This window comes from Tachysurus fulvidraco, chromosome 13 (assembly GCF_022655615.1).
Source record: "Tachysurus fulvidraco isolate hzauxx_2018 chromosome 13, HZAU_PFXX_2.0, whole genome shotgun sequence".
In the NCBI taxonomy this organism is placed as follows: domain Eukaryota; kingdom Metazoa; phylum Chordata; class Actinopteri; order Siluriformes; family Bagridae; genus Tachysurus; species Tachysurus fulvidraco.
Window position 1 is genome coordinate 28973258 of NC_062530.1, and position 22271 is coordinate 28995528.

Genomic DNA, 22271 nt, shown 5'->3' on the forward strand with positions numbered 1-22271 from the left:
GACTTGATCAGTCATCGGCATCATCATCAATATTTTAATTGTGGAGCATTTCTCAGGTTTTTAGAAGATTGAACTGCTTTCTGAGCTATCTGCAGAGACAGTCATCAGGCCCTGCAAGGCTCAGTTTGCTCCACATGGCCATCCAGACAGAATTATCACAGATAATGTATTAATAATTGCTTTTGTGAATACAGTCTCTGAAATTTGCTCTCGTGTGTCTGCCTTTTATTTTGATGTCTTTGTGAGACCCAAACACACCTCTCACACACACTCATATTTTCTGTATTTATGGGTATCTGCAGTGTTTTGTATTGTCTTTTGTCTCACACTGTTTGCACTAGGTTGTACACGATGCAGTTTAAGTGTCATGAACAACTTACTTTAAATCCTTAGCTCTGTGTTGTTTCATGTAGCACCATGGTCATGGACAAAGGTTTAATTTCACTGTGCACTGCATCAGATATATATTGTTGAAATGACAACGAAAGCTTCTTGACTTGACTTAATTTCTGATGATAATTCCTGATCCTGTAGGTGGCACTGTGCACAGCTGACTGTGTTGCTGACTGTGCACAGCTCATCATTCTACATGTTAACATTTCTGTGTGAAACCATTTGAAATAATAAGTGACTTTAAGTGAATTTAATTATGTAATAATTATGTTGATGTCTTTATGTATGTGTTATTTAGCTGTTTGAATGGAAAACCCTTAAAATTGAAGTTTGATAGTGAAATCTCAGCATACTAAACAATAATATATTCTAAACATAATTGTTGGTTTTTCCTTTCCTTCATTTATTAATATCTGAGGTTTCCCTTTGGTATCAATAATCTACTAAACTTTACCTCAGTAAAAATCTAGTATAGTGATCATCCTATTTGTCCTCCATGCAAATGTTCTCATGTTGTCTATTATTGTTTTGTCTCCTTTTACAATTTTTCCTACACATCACACATTTACATTAATTAATTTGAACAATTTAAAATTAAGACCTTTTATAAAACAGATTTAACAGATTTTGTAAACATTATACACATTATAACACATTATTGTTTGTTAAGTAATGACTGCTATTAAATAAATATTTATTTACTATACCTTTTGATATGATGAATTAACCCTTAGCAGTCATGCTACAAGCAACATGTTTTAATATAGTTTATCAGTGTCATTTTTTAAAACATTAAGATTTTAACACAAATGACACTGATAAACTATATTAAAACATGTTTTTATAAACTTCTTGAATAACATATTTGGCAAAAAAATGAATAAAATTAAACTTCAGCCATTAAAAAATTAAATACTTGAACGTCAGTAAACAAAATATTCTCAAAATTTGTGTCTGTGACAAACCAAGTGAACAAGTGAATATAGTTACAAACATTTATCAGAACACAACAAACTAAATGAATGACAAAGAGAGAACATGTGAGTGAATAAATTAACACCCAGAATGAATAACTGACTCTAATTTAGGTATTTAACAATAAATTCTTAAATAAAACACTGTAACTTAGACACATTGTCAATAAAATAGAACAGAAAGGTAAAAATTATATACACATTAATATGTGATGTGTTTTAATTGAGTAATATATTTAATAAGTGTAGTAAAACATTGTGAACGTCTTTGAACACCTTTTATAAATGATGGTCTGTTTTATCGGCTTCGTCCCAACCCGCACTGAGCCCCTCCCCCTCCCTCATACACCCCTCCCCCCTCCTTCACTATGCGATGCGCGCGCGATGACATCACCAGGTTCTCCCGCCATTGCGCGTGCAGGCTGTATTTTTACCTCAGACTTTAGCATTGTTAGCATGTTCCACAAATCATAATCTCTGCTGTTATTGTAGCGAATTTATTCTGAGGTAATTTGGAGAAATAAAGTGGTAAAGTGTGTAATTTGACCCACAGTATTAAAAATAATCAGAAAATAGTCATTATTGCTGCAGTTGAACAGGTAAAAAGTATATAGAAGTTGAATGTATGAATGTAGGTTTATTTTCTACTAAATCATCTCTCATGTTTTAACCTGAATTGTGAAAACTACTGAATGTTTCTAGTGTTTCAAGTTAGTTTAAAAGTATTGAGAAGTTTGGATATTTCCCTTCTATATATAGCTGCAACTACTGTATAGAAAAAGTAGATAAAATCATGGCTCTCAAGTTTTGAAGAAAGGCAAGAGTGACATCTCCAAAAGGGCGCTGCGGCATATTAAATATATGATAAATAGTGAAAAAGTTTTTCTGCGTGAGAAATACAATGTGTGACTGGAGAGTGGGATAAAAAACAAAATGTGTGACTGTCACGCTCAATGTTTGATACTTGATAGCTCTGTAAAATGTATAATGTCAATAATACACAGTTAAATAGCTACACAATGTGTGTAATAAGATACTCAGTATGAACATATTGAGTACAATACAGTTAGCTTGTAGCTGCTAGATAACAATATCAATGCTAGTTAAAATAATTGACTAAATCGTGTTAATGTATTTCTCCTTATAATGCAGTGCAGCGAACAGAGACAAGAGTCTGACTGAATGTTTACTACTTTATTCTGTACATTTCTCATTTATCTAATTTAAAATAACAAAAGTAAGTAGTGTTTATCAAGTTTACCAAATATCCATTATAAAAACAGATCAGTCATTAAATCATCATACTGTTGGGGTTTATTTTCACAATACAGCTGTGATTTATTTTATTAAACGCACAGCGTTCAGTCCTTTGTCAGGTTACATAAAATGACCTACATATTGAATACATTAACGTATTATTAACATATGGTCTCAGAGCTCTAATAAGATGCTCATAGGATGTACAGTATGTTCCACAGTTCATACTCACAGAAAGTACAGGAAATCCTCCAGAGATGTCGTGGTTCGACAATAATGACTGGCAAGAAAAACACTACATCAGAACAGAAAAATAAATAGACATTAAAAAGTACACATTTTGTCATGGACCAGATCTATTAGATGTAAATATATGATTGATAATAATTTGTTTCATTAGAATGTTTAACTTCTGGTAATGCATAAAAAAATCTAATCCAGTTGAGTATCTAGTCAAAAAAAACAAAATGCATTATTTATTGCCAGACACCTGTAAAGAGAGGCTTGTTGATGAGGATTTTAATAAAAATAATATACGGAATTCCTCTGTGAATTTGCAGATTTCATCTCAAACCTAGTTTCTTTAGACAAAGCAATAATTCTTGGAGACTTTAATATTCATTTTGATATGTTAGAAGGTTTCTTCCTTTATCATTTAAGGGAGTTTTTCCTCAGACTTGCTCATTGTGGATAAATACAAATACATTTAAATACAGTGGTGTGAAAAAGTGTTTGCCCCCTTCCTGATTTTTTATTTTTTGCACGTTTGTCACACTTTAATGTTTCAGATCATCAAATAAATTTAAATATTATTCAAAGATAACACCAGTATACACAACATGCAGATTTTTAAAAGAAGGTTTTTATTATTAAGGGAAAACAAAATCCAAACCTAAATAGACCTGTGTGAAAAAGGCCACCCTTAGCAGCAAGAACTGCGATCATGCGTTTGCGATAACTTGCACTGAGTCTGTTACAGAGCTGTGGAGGAATTTTGGTCCACTCATTATTACAGAATTGTTGTAATTCTGCCACATTGGATGGTTGTTGAGCATGAACCGGATTCAGGTCAGAACATAAGGATTTGCGATGTTAAACGTACATTTACATCTACTACTGCAGAGTGATTTACCAACAGTTTCCCAGAATTATCATCCATGTTTGGATCACCATCTGACCCCACAGAACTTGATCAGGTGACTGACATTTTATTTACATTTTATTCAGTGTCTTAATTTATTTGGAATTGAGGATGTAATTTCTTAAATAAATGTGTGATGTATTGATATTATTTCACAGGTTAACTGTTATAACATAAAGCCTCTTCTTCTTAGAACTCCAGATCATACCTACAACAATTTACTTACAGTTCAATTCTGTGATGGAAAGTTTTATGAGGAGATATTGTTTGTGAAGATCTGACCTTCTGTGTACATGTCTAGAAGTTGTTTGTGACTAGAAATCGTTATTACCAGAGATAGTTTGAGCAAAATATTAGAGGCTCGGAATGAGTCGGAGACAAGATGGTGAGACTCGAGGCTAAGTATCAGCTTAGGCAGACCGTGGTAAAGTTATCCTGAGATGATCAGGCTTTGTAATGTTGACAATCATTGACAATGTATTTCTTTCTTATGTTTAGTGTTTGATCATGATAATAAATACTCAATGTAATAACGATCTGGGATTTTTATCTTTGAGATTTTGTTGGAGAGTGTTGGGTCCTGTTGTGCAGCAGTACAAATAAATCGTGAACCTTTTTACTCTTGCTTGTGCCTACCAGTGTGCGATTTCTTCAATAATATCAATATCAATTCCAAATGGTAATATTGCCTACAGGGTTCAGTCCATAATGTGTATTAAATAGTATAACTAATGTACTTCTGTAGGGAGATAGGAGACGTGTGGGATTTAGAAGCATATAGAAAATCTTCAGTACAGCTTGGAGTAGTCTTCTCAACTACAAGCTCTATCTCAGTTCATGGACTAAAATCAAAGAAGCAAAAGTAATCAGAAGTAAATAAAGTAGCATTTCTTACTTATAAGTGAGTTTTACTGTATATACCTGCATCAATAACATACAGATATAATCACTTGTCAGTGATTCACTCAGTGTTCACTCAGCTCTCCTTCAGTAAGTTTACTATACAGGAAGTGTGAGTTTACAGTAGAAAACATCTTTTGTTTAAAAATAAAGACATTTTAAATAGTGAAATACTTCCCATTTCCTAACAGTGATCTGTTTTGATATTTACTTTTAACAGTTTTTTCTAGTTAACCAGCATTAATGTATCCATTGATTTAAGCACTTCCGTACGTTGCTCTGGAAAAGGGCATCTGTCAAATGCAGTAAATGTAAATGTCCATCACTACCTGTCTAATTTCATTCTGATGCATATTGCATATTTTCTGTTAATCCAATAAACCTCATTTCACTACTGAAATATTACTTTAGTGTCCTTCAGTTATTTAACAGATCAAAATAAAACTGCTGATCCAAACACCCAAATAATTATAAATAAAACTCATGGAAATTGTCAGGGGTTCCTAAACTTTCGCATATGACTGTAAACATATTATAGTTCCTACAGACATTTGTTTTTTGGGTGCTGTTAGCATGCAAATACAGGTTTTTATTACCCTGAAGTCATAGACAGGTAATGGGTAGTGCAGGTGCAGAGGTAGTACAGGTGTGCATTAGAAGTGCAGGTGTGTGAGTAGTGCAGGTGTTTTGGGTAGTGCATGTGCATAGAGGGTACAGGTATGCTGGGGAGTATTGGGGTGCTGGAAGTGCAGTTTTATCATTCTCTTTAATTGTTTGGATTCCTGTAGTTGTGTCTTAACAGAATTAACCCCACAGCAAAAATGTAAGACCTCCACCACATTCCCTCTTTCTCAAGTAATTGTTTTTTTTTTTTGCCAGGGTTTATAAAATAACATAACATAAATAAAATAAAATAAAATAACAATGTTATTCAACTAATTGCTCAAATGTGTTATTATTTTTTATTATTTATTACTTCTCATTTCAATGTTCTGTATAATATGTTTGATAACATCTTATTGTTGTGTCAAAATTTTCAGTTATTGTAATTCTCATGATATAATTATGTATATTAGTAAAGATGATTGTGTGTGACCTGAATATGACCTTATGCTTTGACAACCTGTCTTCTGACCTGTGTGATAACCATGAGAACTGACAGAAACTGCAGGTGTAAGTGACAGACATCACAATCGAAGCCAGAGATTTTTACTATAGAAATAACAGTTTCAACATCTGATTTTGTCAGACATCTGAGCTAAGGTGAGATGCATGAACTCTTTTATTTATTTTATCTGAAATGAAACATTTTCTTTGAAGAAAATTAACTTAGATAAGATTTGTTTAATACAATCTTAATTTTACTTCTCACCAATAATACTATATATTAATTTTAATAAGACATTGTTCCTGTAATGCTCTGTCTATACTGCACATACTGTATACCGTCATGCCAATAAAGCTGGTTGAATTAATCATACTGCTTCCTGAAACACTTAAACTAGCACTTATTTCCCCGTTTGGGAAAAAAAACAACTTAAGTCTGTAAACTTGTGAACCAGTGTTATGTGTGTATTCACTGATAGAGACTTTAAAGCATTTTTTATGTCGCTCTGGATAAGGGCGTCTATCAAATGCTGTAAATGTCAATTAAATTAATTTGAACTAAGAGAGCGTGTGTGTGTGTGTGTGTGTGTGTGTGTGTGTGTGTGTGTGAGAGAGAGAGAGAGAGAGAGAGAGAGAGAGAGAGAGAGAGATATTCTCTTCCATTTTGTGTTTTAAACTCCACATTTTTCTCCTTCGATATCAGTTCACAGTGAAAATGAAAGTCAGCTCGTTTTTGTGACGACAGAAATAACGGAACCTTTTCATTATCTTTTTTCATGAAAGATCACAGTGAGTACATGCTTATAAAGTTGTAATATGTGAATGTTAAGATTATTTAGTAAAAGAAGAACATTTGTGTCTTACACACTTTATTGTTCTCTTTATCGGGTATTACGGTGTGACGCAGCATCTTATCCTTAGTGCAGTGAACAGACCTGTGTGTCATGTGGTGTTTCTTATACATGTGTAAAGTTTACAGGAGTTTGTTAGAGAGGGAAAAATATTCATATTCATTATAATATTTCCTGACATATTTATAATATCTCCTCTTCTTTCTCTCCAACAAACACAAACAGCAGCAATAAGCATAACGGCACATCCTGTTTGTAACACACACACACACACACACACACACACGCACGCACTCACTCACGCACTCACTCACGCACTCACTCACGCACTCACTCACGCACTCACTCACGCACTCACTCACGCACACATTTTAAAATGAAATGTCAGAGAGAATATAAAACCATCGTAGTGTAAAATATAACGAATGCAGACATCCCAACCTGCAAAAGTCAGGGAGGTATTGAGGAACCCCCCCCCCCATAAACAAACAAACAAACAAACAAATAATTAAAAGAAAGTAGCACAAGTTAGTTAATACAAATACAGCGGTTTATGGTTTGTTCATGTTAGTTCACACTGTATTAGTAAATGTTCACATTAACATTAACAAAGATAAATGTTTGTTAAATAAAAGTGCAGTTCATTATTAGTTCATGTTAACTAACGTAGTAAACTAATGTTAAATACGAACCTTATTGTAAAGTGTTGCCCAATTATTTGTTAATTATATTAAAATATGTAGATGACTTACTATTTATATAAGCTGCTTATACTATATGTAAAGTGCTTTTATTCCATTACGACCTTAGTTTGATGTTTTCATGTAGCCTTGGCAACTAGCCATCCTGAAAAATATGAAGATGAAATGAGTGTGTGTGAGTGAATGATAGTGTGTTTGCCCTGCGATGGGTTGGCACTCCGTCCAGGGTGTATCCTGCCTCGATGCCTGATGACGCCTGAGATAGGCACAGGCTCCGCGTGACTCGAGAAGTTCGGATAAGCGGTAGAAAATGAGTGAGTGAGACTTGTTGAAATCACGTCCACACGTGTTTTATAATAATTTACCCCACCATGGGCAATACTGAAGTCACTGTTACAAACCGCACAGCGTGCATCATTATGTTTAACGCTTATAAGACAGGGGGACACTTTCGTGTAGTCTGGCGTAAAATGTGTCTTATACTGTGGTATTTTGGTTCTCTCCCTCTGCCATGGGCCATGATGGCGCTCCTGTTTCTAGATACACTGATTAATTCGGGAGAAGAGAAAAAAGCCCGCCCACACTAACAATTGATTGGTTGACTTACCGAAACAGGCCAATCAGGATGCTCTCTGTCCTACACGCGCTTAATGACGCACACTAGCACACACACGCAAGGCCTCTTGCCCCCCCCCCTCCCCCTCTCTGTTGCGCATGCGCGCTCTTGTTCGCTCGCTCTAGACTCCGGGTGATTGTAACTAATTTGCAGGCATCAGGGAGCCGCTATCAATATGCGGCAGACTCCCGGAACATCCGGGATACCTGGGATGTCTGCTAATGTATTTTGAGAGATTCTGTCCTGAATCATTAATCTTACAAGTCAGAGCTACGACAGATGCCTACACATGTAGATAATATTCAGGATGATATCGTCTATTTCTGTTTACCATTTTTAAACCGAAAAGCTTTATGTAGAACATCATCCTCAACATAGAGCTGAAACAGACGACCATGTGTTTCTGTTGCATTAGACATACACGTGTTGTGCAGTTTTTTTAATAGATTCATTCTTTTCTTTAGTGCCGTGTTAAAGTACAGGACATTTATATTGAAATGTCACATGCAACATTAACCTCTTGTGGACATGCAGATATATTACCGTTACACATTTTTAATGCTGTCAGTAATAAAAACTCATTGTTTGTTTAACACTCTGTAGAGGTTTTGTGCTATTCTTTATACAGTCTGCATTTCTATTATTTTCTTACAAGCTTTGTTACGATTTAATATCACAAAGTCAGTTTCAGTTATCAGTTACTGATTCACAACAGTTTATTTATTATAATAAAAGATTCCAGGCTATGTTCAATTTATTTAAACTCCCATATAATTTAAGCTCATATTCCACTAACCAGATTTATTATAGATAATATATCTATATAATTTACAGAATCTTAAAAGCATTACTTTATGTAAGGTTAAATATTAATTCATGCAACAGAAACATAATTTCACATTCTTCTGTTCTTTGCTTACCAGGATCAAGTTATGTTTATAAGATAAAAACCTCTGACTGTTTGTTATAATGTCACGGGAGTGTGAGAAACTCCAATCCTCTGAAATGAGTCAACAAGAGAAGCAACACAAGAGGTAAGGATGCAAATGTTTTTATAGTTTATAAAATATTTCTCTAACTAATACAAACCCCTTTTCCAGAAAAGTTGGAAAAATTGCTAAAATGTAATAAAAGCTAAAATGTGTAATTTGTTCATTCACTTGGGCTTTTAACAGGCAAAAGGACAAAGACAAACTTAAATATATTTGTTAAATATAAATAAATTTAGAAATTGATGCCTGTAGCACACTTAATGAAGTAGTGACCGAGGAACAATAAGACTGACAGGTTTAACACTGTTCTGAAATGTAATTTTTGACATTTTTTTTTATCTGACCCTAATTTCATAAGGATATTGTTGTAAACAGCATTTCACTGCATGTCACACTTGTTTATGTGACAAATAAAAACTGTCAAAAATGATAAAAAAAAAAATTGCATGTCTTTGGACTGGGGGAGGAAATCAGAGTACCCGGAGGAAACCCTCGAGGCACGGGGATCTCCTAGTTCAGTGGTTTTGCTCCAGATGTTTAGTGTAATGGCTGAACCCCAACCTGTCAGTGATGCGTGGAGAAAAACAGACCCAAATGCAGGACAGCTAAAAGAAAACTGGGTTTATTAACTTAAAAAACACGAAGCAGGACAAAGACAAAATGAGACATGACGACAACAAAAGACAGAGTATTCCACACTGCTTAAGGCAACTACAGTAAATACTGAATCATGAACAGGTATGCAGAAGCAGGCAGGAAAAGACAAGTGCGGGGCAGACACATGACACAAAACACAAACAAATGCACATGGCCAAAGTCCGGGCTGAGTCCTGACACAACCCCCCAAAACACACCACACACCACACACTCACACACACACACACACACACACACACACACACACACACACACACACGAGACATCTGTCACTTAAGATAAACAAGAAGTAGGAATTTTTTCATCTAACTTTACTTCATATCCATTTGTGGAGTTCTGTGTTCAATTTTAACCAAGAAAAGCAAAATAAACATATTTATATTTATAAGAAAATGTAATTCATTCAACAGTACTTTGAGGAAATACATTCATATGATATAGTGATAGCAGGTAATGAAATGAAGATTAGTTTAAGATGTCTAAAACTACACATATAGAACTCAGGTATGTTTCAAAGACAAAACTATTCCTCTTATGGGTCGCCGTGCTGTGCACGGAACGGAAGTCAAAGTGGCCACTAGGGGATGACCCAGAAACAAGCTTCAATTCAACTTTAAAGCATCAAATCCTCCAAAAACACGAAAAAACCTATTTACCTAGTAAAGTTTATACTCTCAATATTTTTTTAAGCCCACACACAAAGCACAATATGATTCACAGCCTTCATACAATTAGAAAAATTTTTGGACAAAACTGACCTAGGTGGCGCTAGACCGGTTTTTCCCTTACCTTTAGACGCGTCTCTTTCTTCACTGGGGTAATATATTCCAACACAAATAATCCACAAAAATCCACACAGGTCCAGGGAATTGAAATCTGTAAGCCTTTTAATCCAAAACGCTCTGGTTGCGCCGCAAATATTCCGTTAGTGTTCTGAAAACTGGAAACAGAAGTGCGCCATCATCTCGTTTTGCCGCTCTAACTCCTAATTGGGATATTCAAAAAATTCAAAGCTACGTCATATTTATAGCCCAGGTCCTAACGAATCAAATAAGCCCTCATTTGAGCCAATCGGTGCTTGTATGGCAGAGATAGACGGCTGGGAAGCCAATGGTGGCATGACCTAATTTTTGGGAACCCGCCTTTGACTGACAATTACTCCTTCCAATAGCAATGAAATGGGCTGGGACCTATACAGCTGTTTAGCCAATAAGCAGACGATTCCAACGGTATATGCCTGTGTCTTGCCTGTGTCTGCGTGAACTGGATGCGCAGAAGAATTCTTGCGTAATCCCTGACCTTTTGTCCCTCTCACAGCTCAGGGTGTCAAGTTACAGGCCTGTTTTCACACCAGAGTGATAGAGAGAGAGTCTAGGCTTATTTATGGCTTGTCAGACTGAGCCTGCAGCCTTTTATTTCAAAGTTATACAGTAAACAAGTACACAAAAACGCTGCACCAGACGACCAGGGCCGTAGAAAAATATTCATATAAAATCCATTTTTGGGTCTTTTGACTTGAATTTTTTTTTGGTGAAAGCCAAGACATGTGGCTATGACTCTCAGTTGTTGTTTGGTCCCTAACATGTTCCAGAAAAATAAGATTAATCAGTTTATCAGGTAAACAACCCAGGTGGAAATGAAAACCTGCATTCAAACCCCTGTAACTTTGTGCCAGTAAGGCCTAGAATCAATCTGAAACTAGTTTCTGAAACTAGAGAATCTCTTCTTTCCAATGAGACTCACCCCTGTGTGTCAAAGTATGTGGGAGCTGTACCACTTTTTGTTGGGCAAGTCACATAGGCGGAGATCCTTAAGAGGATAAATATTTCTCTAACTAATACAAACCCCTTTTCCAGAAAAATTGTTCAAATTGCTAAAATGTAATAAAAGCTAAAATGTGTAATTTGTTCATTCACCTGGGCTTTTAACAGGCAAAAGGACAAAGACAAACTTAAATATATTTGTTAAATATAAATAAATTTAGAAATTTATGCCTGTAGCACACTTAATGAAGTAGTGACCGAGGAACAATAAGACTGACAGGTTTATATTAACACTGTTCTGCATGTCACACTGTGTATGATTGTGTATGTGACAAATAAAAATTGTCAAAAATGATAAAAGATTGATGATAAACATTCAAACTGCATCAAGTACTAATAGAGGCTCATTAGGGCAGGAATCACACACCCCATATTACTGGGGAGGAGAAGAGGACACAACATTGTGTCACAAAATTGTGCTGGCTAAACAATACTGATCAAATCTCCTGTATTATAGCAAATTATCTGGATTAAATTACATAAATTTAAATAAGCACTTAATCATCAACACATTTATTTGGTCTTTAAGTTTTCTAACATTCAGTGTATAAACTCCTAGTTCAGTGGTTTTGCTCCAGGTGTGTAGTGTAATGGCTGAACCCCAACCCCCCAAAACACACACACAGACACAGACACAGACACAGACACAGACACACACACACACACACACACACACACACACACACACACACACACACACACACACACACACACACACACACACACACACACACACAAGCAAGAATGCTTTTTAACGATTCTGTCAGGAATAATAATTTTTTTTTGACAATGACCAGAAGCAAACAACCAAAACAACCCTGAAGTGTTTCTGAATTTCCTTAAGTGGCCCAAACAAAACCCAGAATTAAACCTACTGTTGTTTTCTCACCAGGACCAAGCTACACTAATTCTAAGAGACAGCAGACAGACTTTCTGAAACAATGTCACGGGAGTGTGAGGATCTCAGAACATCCGAAATGAGTCATCCAGAGGAGCAGCACAAGATACAGAGGTAAGAAAAATAAGTAAAAGTAAACATTTATATATAATTTACTGCACTAACCTAAATCTATACAGGAAATGTTCTCAATGGAGAAGTGTCTGAATTAAATATTGTACAGAAAGTAATATGTTTATTATTTCTTAAAATTGTGTTTAAAATGTTTAAGAAATTAAGAACAAATCTCAAAATTAGCAGTAAATTAGCAACACAGTGTTATAAACCAGAGTCACTGAAAAAAGGTGACCTGAAAAAACATGTCAGAAAATCTGGATGAACAAAACCAACGGCAGAAAAGACTAATAAAGTTGTGTGATACACACCACACACCTCATACACTGTGCTCTGGCCAAAGCCCCTTTTAAATCAGGATAAGTAAAGCTGTATTTACATAATGTGATCCTAAGATATTTAAATCACTATATTTTATAGCTTTAAAACTTTCTCTTTGTTCTAGTGAAACTAAGAAAAAGCCAGTCTCACCTGTATCCAGCTGTGTGTCCTTCAAGAGTGATCGCTCACTGCCAGAACCTCCACACTTTACAGCTGAAACATCCTCTGTGGAAAGGTATTCCTCTCTTCTTCTGGGTTATTCAGGTCTTGTGTAATGTGCTTTAATATACTGTATGTGCTGTGGCTACAAGTGAGTGCAAAAGTTAATTTTTTAAGGGATATGATAAAAAAAAGAAAAAAACAATTTTCAGGTGGACTAGAAGGTTGTCAGTGAAAAATCTAGAATGTTTAACCAGACAAATACTCTTCATAGACTATAAGGTAAATATATGTATTTATATGTATGTAAATATATATATTAAATGTTTGTTTTTTCCACAGAACCTCAAAAAAGAATCCAAAAATCATCTCTACAACTCGGATGGAGTCCATATTCAAGGTGTGTGTTGTGTGTGCTGTGTTACAGCAACATTATTTTAATCAGACAAAAGTGCATTTCAGTCTGATTTAATGTAACCTTTACCTCTGACTTACAAAGTGCTCACACTGGAGACATCGATATGAAATAAAGTCTCTCTAAAGAAAACGTCACCATATTAATGATTACACAAATTTTTAATCTATACATGAGGAGCGTTTCCCATATGAGTCCCTGTAAATAAGCTGTTACTATAGAAACCCTTTAGAATGTGAAATTAATCCAGTTCACATTTTCTGACCAATCAGAATTCTGTGATATAAAAATCATATAACAGATTATGTAGCATTTAATTTTTTTTTTACTTATTGTGTTAAATGTGTGTTAAATTAGGAGCTGGAGCACAAATTCATCACACTGTTGAAGAATGAGCTGAACAGGTTCAAGAAGCTACTTAGTGCTGATTACCCAGCATGCTCTGAGGCAGAGGCAGAGAATCTGCACTGTGTTAGAGAGAGTGTGCTGAAGATCACACTGCACATCCTGAAGAACATGAAGCAGAAAGATCTCGCTCACACACTGCAGATCAGTAAGAGCTTCTTATTATTACATTTTATCACATGAATGGAAACACACTGGGCCACTGGGCCATATTATCCTACTGATTATTATCCTAATGAATACAGTTTTACAACAAACACATGACCCAGGGTTAATCCTAGTGTTCTGGGTCTATTACGTCTTATTGACGTATTTATTAGGAATATAATACCATTTTTGACCAAAATTGAGTTTCACATTATGTATATTGTTTATATTAAAATAATCATCATCACATTTGTCTGTTTGATAGAGCTGGCCTCTGTGTATCAGAGAAATCTCAAATCTGGACTTCTGAATAAATGTAAAAGAATTAATGAAGGAATCTCACAGCATGGGACATCAACACTTCTGAATCAGATCTTCACAGAGCTCTACGTCACAGAGAGTTGGAGTGGAGACGTCAATAATGAACATGAGGTTAGACAGATTGAGACAGCGTCCAGGAAATCAGCAACAGAGGAGATACCCATCAAATGTAATGAGCTCTTTAAAGACAAGTCCATCAGAACTGTGCTGACAAAAGGAGTAGCTGGAATTGGAAAAACAGTCTCTGTGCAGAAGTTCATTCTGGACTGGGCTGAAGGAAAAGCAAATCAGGACGTCCTCTTCCTGTTTCCACTTCCCTTTAGAGAGCTGAATCTGATAAAGCAGGAACAATTCAGTCTGATGAGCCTTATTCATCAGTTTTTCCCCATGATTAAGGACTTGGAAGTAATCGACAGCAATGTCTACAAAGTTTTGTTCATCTTTGATGGTCTGGATGAGTGTCGACTTCCTCTAAATTTCCAGAACAATGAGATGTTGTGTGATGTGACAGAGTCAGCCTCAGTGGACGTGCTGCTGACGAACCTCATCAAGGGGAATCTGCTTCCTTCTGCTCTCCTTTGGATAACCACTCGACCAGGAGCAGCCAATCAGATCCCTCCTGAGAGTGTAGACCAAGTAACAGAGGTACGAGGGTTCAGTGATCCTCAGAAAGAGGAGTACTTTAGGAAGAGGATCAGTGATCAGAGCCTGGCCAATAAAATCATCAGACACATGAAGTCTTCAAGGAGCCTCTACATCATGTGCCACATCCCAGTCTTCTGCTGGATTTCAGCCACAGTTCTAGAGAAAATGTTGGGTGAAGCAGAAAGTGGAGAGATCCCCAAGACTTTGGCTCAAATGTTCACACACTTCCTGATTATTCAGATCAAACACAAGGACCAAAAGTACAATCAGAATGATGACCCTGATCCACAGAAGAGCAGAGAGAGTATCATGGCTTTGGGAAAACTGGCTTTCCACCAGCTGGATAAAGGAAACATTATGTTTTATGATGAAGATCTGAGAGAATGTGGCATTGATGTCAGAGAAGTTGCAGTGTACTCAGGAGTGTGTACTCAAATCTTCAGAACAGAGTCTGGACTCCACCTGGGGAAGATGTTCAGCTTTGTGCATCTGAGTGTTCAGGAGTTCTTGGCTGCATTATATGCGTTTATCTGCTTCACTGACAGAAAACAAATAAAAGAACAAGTCACTGATCTGTCTGGTGTTTTAAACAAATCAGAAATGTCTGACTTCCTCAAGGGTGCAGTGGACCAGGCCTTACAGAGTGACAACGGACACTTGGACCTTTTCCTCCGCTTCCTTCTGGGCCTCTCAGTGGAGTCTAATCAGAAGCTCATTCGAGGTCTACTGACAAACACAGGAAGCAGCTCTGACTGCCAAAAGGACATAGCTGAGTACATCAAGTTAAAGTTTGATCAAAACCCATCTCCAGAGAGATCAATCAATCTGTTCTACTGTCTGAACGAGTTAAATGATGATTCACTGGTGAAAGAGATCCAAAGCTACATGAGCTCAGGTTGTCTCTCTGAAGCTGAACTCTCACCTGCTCAGTGGTCTGCTCTGGTCTTTGTGTTGCTGACATCAGAGGAGGATCTGGAAGTGTTTGAGCTACAGAAGTTCATAAGATCAGACGAATGCTTTAAGAGACTGTTATCAGTCGTCCAGGAAGCCACAAAAGTTCTGTAAGTTTCTCTGTTGAACTCAGTTTTTAGGAATGAGAGGAGCTGTAGACTGGATTTAGTAGGGATTAATTTAATAATCCACAGTCAGTCACAACAGCCACAGTCAAGAGCAACACGGAGAACTAGGACTTAACACAAGAGCAAGACCTAAAGTGCACAATAAACTCTTCTAAGTGTGGCAAAGTTGTTGACAAATAAAATGCAGGTTACAAATTTAACCAATATATTAAAACCAAGAAAACAAATTTAGCAAAATTAGATCAACTAAGCCGACTACACCACCCTGTTAGGTACAGTACAGGGAACCCTTAGACAATTAACACATAAGTTCTTGTTCAATGATCCAAAGGAGGAGATTCACTGCTTTATTAAGAGCAAAAATAGTTCATTAATACACATTATTTAATTTATTAAAATAGCCATAGAAGATCAGTCACCACAATACAATTAAAAAGGGAGTGGACTGTCCACCCACTTGTCTTCACACACTCACACTCATTCACAAGTAGACACACATCACACACCACTAGGAAAATGATCTGATACCAACTTCTGATACCAGGTGTTAGCATGTGATGTATGTTTTACTGATAATAAACAGATAAACAGGAAATAACAGATATCTGGCCCACACTAAAGTGATTAATGGTGTGGCAAATTGTAAGCCTTTATTCTTCCACATTTTCCACATTACCAGTTGGCTGTTCTGGTCAAATCATTTAATAAACACAATCTTCTTCTTAAAATGATTATATTACATTCCTCCAATGAATCAGAAAACTCATCAAACTTTCTAAAACTGCTCCTAAGTAACTTTAATAATAAGAAGACATTTAATCTATCACAGACTGACTGTGTATAGCAGTGATTTTCTCTCTTATTTTTGTGTCTGTCTTCACAAAGGGTTCAATGTTTTCTGAGTTCCTCTGACAATCTCCTTTCAGGCTCAGTGAGTGTAACCTGACAGAGAGAAGCTGCAGGTCTTTACACACAGTTCTCAGCTCAGAATCCTCCAAGCTGACTGAGGTGGATCTGAGCAGTAATCCTCTGGGGGACTCAGGAGTGAAGCAGCTTTGTGATGGACTGAAGAGTCCAAACTGTAAACTGGAGACACTGAGGTCAGTTCATCTTTATTATTCAAGTTCAGGTTTCAAGTTAGAAGTTAAAATTGATTGAAATGCTTGTAGTGAGGATCATGGTTAGGCAATCAGCAAGCAGCATACAGGGAAATACCAGGGGTCAGACACCAGAAATCTAACAGAAACAAAAGGCTTGGTGATTCCAGGTGTAACACAAACTGAGCTTTACATCATCACAATGTGAGATGTGAAAGAACAGAAGAGTGTGAGCAGAAGTCTGGTGATTGGAACAGGTTAGCGGTAATGGGTTCTGGGCTGTATTGTCTAAACTGCCATGACTGGAGGCCACAGTGCATTCTGGGAAACTGAGTTTATTGACGGGGTTGACCTGACACCAGAAAAATAGTAATAGTGCCCTTTTATTAATTGATTAAACTGGACGTGTTAATATGAGGATTGATTTGGAAAATAATTTTAGGTTTATGATCAGGTGGCTAGAAACTACAAAGACCACAAACCTTTAAAGAAAACATTACAGTTACCTTTTAATTCTGATTCTGATATCCATTTAAACTACCAAGCAAAAGCATTTTAAGCTAAATCCTACAAAACAGAATATGTTAGATTTAGATTTCTGTCATGAATAAATAATAATAGACATTTGTTCTCACAGACTTTCAGACTGCAGTATAACAGAGGAAGGATACATCGCTCTGTCTGAAGATCTGAAATCATCTCACCTGATAGAGCTGGATCTCAGAGGGAACGACCCTGGAGCATCAGGAGTGAAGCTGCTCACTGATTTACTAGAGGATCCAGACTGTAAACTGAACACACTGAGGTCAGCAAGATACAATACATGGTCAAATGTCTGTGGCCCCCTGATCATCACACACACAGGTGGTTCTTCTCCAAACTGTTAACATAAAGTCAGAAACATACAGTTCAGCTCCATGAAGACTTGGTGTCTTAATGTTGGAGTAGAAGAACTTGAGTGTCCTGATCCCTGAATGAACACAAATCCACAAAGTCCCCATCTAACATTTAGTAGATGCATTTACTTTATTTTTTTTGCTTTAGATGCATCTTAGAAAGGCTTCTTATTTTGTCAAACAAAACTTTTTGCCTGGTTTAATGAATTTCTCTACTTAGCTTTTATCATCTGTTCTAAAATCCTCCTTGTTGGGGAAATAAATGTTCATCTAAATTCTCACTGACAAACAGACACAATTATAGAAGACAAGAGCATTCTGTGTCACTTACAGAAGTCTTTGGTTTTTATTGAACACATTAGTATTGTTACAGTTATAGACCTCACAATGTAGCAGGAAAATGTTATTTTATAGTTTTTATAACAGACTATAAAGAGTTAAAACTTATACAGAAGACAAATGGTGACATTCTGTCTGTATCTATCAGTGACTTACTGCCTGATTTCTTGTTTGTGGTTGTGAAAGTTCACATATTAAAATATCAATAGAACTAATTGTGGATTTTGGACAGTTGACACTAAATAAGTCAGACGTGTCCCAGTACAATTGTGTCTCTACCAGTAAAATATCGAGGTAATATTCCAGTAACAGAAAACATACCTGCTGTCTCACCTCACTACACCTCTTAATAATATATTCAGTTTAAACCAACACCTTTTACATTTAATTAAGAATCAGTCATTTTTAAGATCAGTAGTTAAAATGATCTGATACTGAAGGTTTCAGCAGAGACTGACATCTAATGGAGGATTCAGGAGGCTGGAGGTAAAATAAAGGATGAAACTGTTAATAATTTAATCTGTTTCTGTTTCCTGACTACAGACTGTTAAAAAGTCCTGATGCAGTGAAGGTCTGTGATTCTCTGACTGAGGTTCTGGGTACAAACCCCTTACTGCAGAGAGAACTGGATCTGAGTGGGAAAATAAAAGGAGACTCAGGAGTGAAGCAGCTCTCTGTTCTACTGAAGGATCCACACTGCAGAACTGAGACACTTACGTATGTCACTTAAATGTTTATAGACTTAACTATTACTTTTAAAATATAAACTGTTTTTCTTAACTATAATCACTGTATGATTCATATAAACTCATTGTCATGTGATCATCAGAATAAAATGTTCCTTAAAGTGAAGATCTTCTTTCCACTGTTTCTGGTTATCTTTAGGCTAAAGGTCTGTAGTATTACAGAAGAAGGCTGTTCAGATTTGTCTTCATCTCTTTATTTAAATCCTGCACACATAAGAGAGATGGATCTGAGTGAGAATAAATTAGGAAACTCTGGAGTGCAGAAGCTTTGTGTACTGCTGCAACGTCAGTCCTGTAACCTGCAGATACTGAGGTGAGCTTCTGCTTCTGCTCTTTAACATGTACATAAGAGCTTGTGACTTTACATGTAGAATACAAACACAGGCTACATGTAGAACATGTATGTCTTAAATCTTCTTGGCATTATGTATTGTATAGATGCTTAAAATAATACAATGTTAAGTCTTTATCAGACATCAGAGTATCATTAATACAATGAGTGAAGCAGCTCTCTGCTCTGATGGAAGACTCTCACTGTAAATTTCAGATAATTAAGTAAGTGTTCTTATATATGTTTCTCAATCAGCTGAGTTTTATTAATTACACATTTGTAATGAGACCTGCCATTATGTAAACACCAAGTATTCACTAAAGTATTTTAATGACATTTTTGTTTTCTATAATTGATGAAACAACAGACTATATCCTGTCTTTCTCCAGAGGAACCTCATATATAGGTCTTATAGAGACACCTGGGTCCTGTTACATCACTGAAAAGTGTTAAGTTATTAAACAGAAGTAGAAATGATCAACATGTTCGACATTTTCAGTTAAATCTTAAAACAGGATTTAATCACTAAGACAAAAAGTCAAGTAAATAAGGAAATTCTTTTTAATTCTGTTATAAATAACCACTAATGTCCTCTAATAATCCAAATGACCCCAGAAGACTTACTTTGGTCCACATGATAATAAAATGACTTTTCCGTCATGTCTACAGAATGAAGACTGAGTTTGTAGCTCTGATAACATGATGTTTCATATTTAGGCTGAATAAATGTAATCTGACTGTGGAGAGCTGTTCAGCTTTAGCCAGCGCTCTGAAACTCCAGTCCTGTAGTGTGAGAGAACTGGACCTGAGTGAAAACAGTCTGCAGGATTCAGGAGTCACTCAGCTTTCTGCTGGACTGAAACATCAACACTGTAAACTGGAGACACTGAGGTAAGTTCATTACTCATTGAGTGATGAAGAGCTAAGACAGATGATAAAACTCAGTAAATGCTGGTGATTAAAGTTCTTAAATACTAAAATCTTTTCTCCCTTTCTGACTTTATATTTAGGCTTAAAACATGTGATTTAATGGAGGAAAGTTGTTCAGCTCTAGCTGAAGTTCTCAGTTCTAAATATTCCCATCTGAGAGAACTGGACCTGAGTGAAAACAGTCTGCAGGATTCAGGAGTCACTCAGATTTATGCTGGACTGAAACATCAACACTGTAAACTGGAGATACTGAGGTAAGTTAATAAATGTAAACTGTGTTGTGGGTGAATTTTGGTATATAGACACCTATTGTGTTAAATTTGTACATTTATTGTTCCTCTGATGTCCTCTGATTTCATCAGGCTTAACAGATGTTCTATAACCGATGGAAGCAGTTCAGCTCTAGCTGAAGTTCTCAGTTCTGAATATTCCCAGCTGAGAGAACTGGACCTGAGTAACAACAGTCTGCAGGATTCAGGAGTCACTCAGCTTTCTGCTGGACTGAAGAATCCACAGTCTGCACTCACAATACTGAGGTGAAGTAAAAGCTGAAATCATGACTAAGTCTACATTTAATAAACAGTCACAGTGAAGCATCAAAGTATTTTTATATAAATTTTCAAGGCTGCCAACTCTCACGCCTTCAGCATGAGATTCACGCAATTGACCCATATTTCACGCTCTCACGCCACACCCCCATATTCTCATGCCACACCCCCATATTCTCACACCACACCCCCATATTCTCACACCACACCCCCATATTCTCACACCACACCCCCATATTCTCACGCCACACCCCAATATTCTCAAGACACACCCCCAAATCCTCACGCCACACCCCCATATTCTCACGCCACACCCCCCATATTCTCACGCAGACTCGTGCAGCAGTGAGGAAAAAACACATTTTTTGTGACAATTGTGACAGAAATACACAATTTATTCCCATAAACTGTGTAGTCAGCCGTTCTCCCTCCCATCTTCCATTTACCATGTGAATTGTGAGTTACAGGGCGCTCCGTGTCTCCGTCCACTTTAGACTAGTAACTAATAGGTCTATGCTGTTACATAGTTTAATAGAATTAAGTTAGCATTAGCAGAGTTGTTTGTTTTGCATCAATGAGCAGTTATTTTACATAACTTTATCATAAAAAACAGTACAAAAGCATTTCCAGATGACAAATATCTGGACATGTCTAGTAGTTAATGTCATCTCTAATGACAATCAAGATGGCAGACTTGGAGCCAAAGTTGGCAGCCCTGATATAAAAAGCCATCAAGGTCTAGTACATAAGGTCTTGTACTGTGCAAAACAGTTATTTTTATTATCAGAGTCAGGTGTGTGATTTACCAATTATACCAAGAAACTGAACTTAGTAATCTGTAAACTTCAGTTAGTGATGTTAATGTTGAATTATTTGTCTTTAGGTGATCAATCATTCATCTAGTTTTCAGTCGTTTGAGGAGAAAAGACGCTCCTCTGCATACAGAAGTGTTAAAGAAAATCCCTGTGATTTATTGTGTTTTCAGACTCAGTGAGTGTAATCTGACAGAGAAAGGATGTTCAGCTCTGCTCACAGCTCTCAGATCAGAACACTCCACCCTGAAGGAGCTGAATCTGAGTAAGAACAGGATTCAGGATTCAGGAGTGAAGCTGCTCTCTGAGGAACTGAAGAAGAAACACTGTAAACTGGAGACTCTGAGGTAACGTCTAATACACACTTCATAGTCAGTTTAGAAATCATCTTATTACCCACATGCTAATCATGCTAATAAAATTATGCTAATCTGTGAAATAATTTAGTTATTTTGAAATAACATGGACAAATGTCCCTAATGCCCCCACAGGAGGGAAAAGGGGTAAGTATATAAATGACAGTCTCGCATTAATGATCATATAATCATCTTTGAATCCCAGTACATTTACAGAAGGAGTCTCCAGTATCAGTAACTTTAAGACATTAAAGTCTCCACAACAAAGACTTTCTTAGTGTAAGCTGCATTTTTTACTTA

At 36.4% G+C, this 22271-nt stretch overlaps 4 protein-coding genes across 23 annotated transcripts in view; 3 read left to right on the forward strand and 1 right to left on the reverse strand.

Moving 5' to 3' along the window:
• LOC113657299 overlaps positions 1-22271 on the forward strand; it is a 1727325-nt gene that overhangs the window by 1687723 nt on the left and 17331 nt on the right. The window lies entirely within an intron of this gene.
• LOC113634383 overlaps positions 1-22271 on the reverse strand; it is a 304384-nt gene that overhangs the window by 117164 nt on the left and 164949 nt on the right. The gene's annotated exons all lie outside the window — the stretch shown is intronic.
• LOC113662842 (NACHT, LRR and PYD domains-containing protein 12-like) overlaps positions 1-22271 on the forward strand; it is a 111620-nt gene that overhangs the window by 45694 nt on the left and 43655 nt on the right. The gene's annotated exons all lie outside the window — the stretch shown is intronic.
• Positions 6379-15902, forward strand: LOC113634385 (NLR family CARD domain-containing protein 3-like). The gene is made up of 7 exons (XM_047822130.1): positions 6379-6561; positions 8864-8974; positions 12305-12424; positions 12870-12980; positions 13247-13304; positions 13677-13872; positions 14137-15902. The coding sequence occupies exons 3-7, from the start codon at positions 12354-12356 to the stop codon at positions 15900-15902; spliced, it is 2202 nt and encodes a 733-aa protein (XP_047678086.1). The 5' UTR covers positions 6379-6561; positions 8864-8974; positions 12305-12353.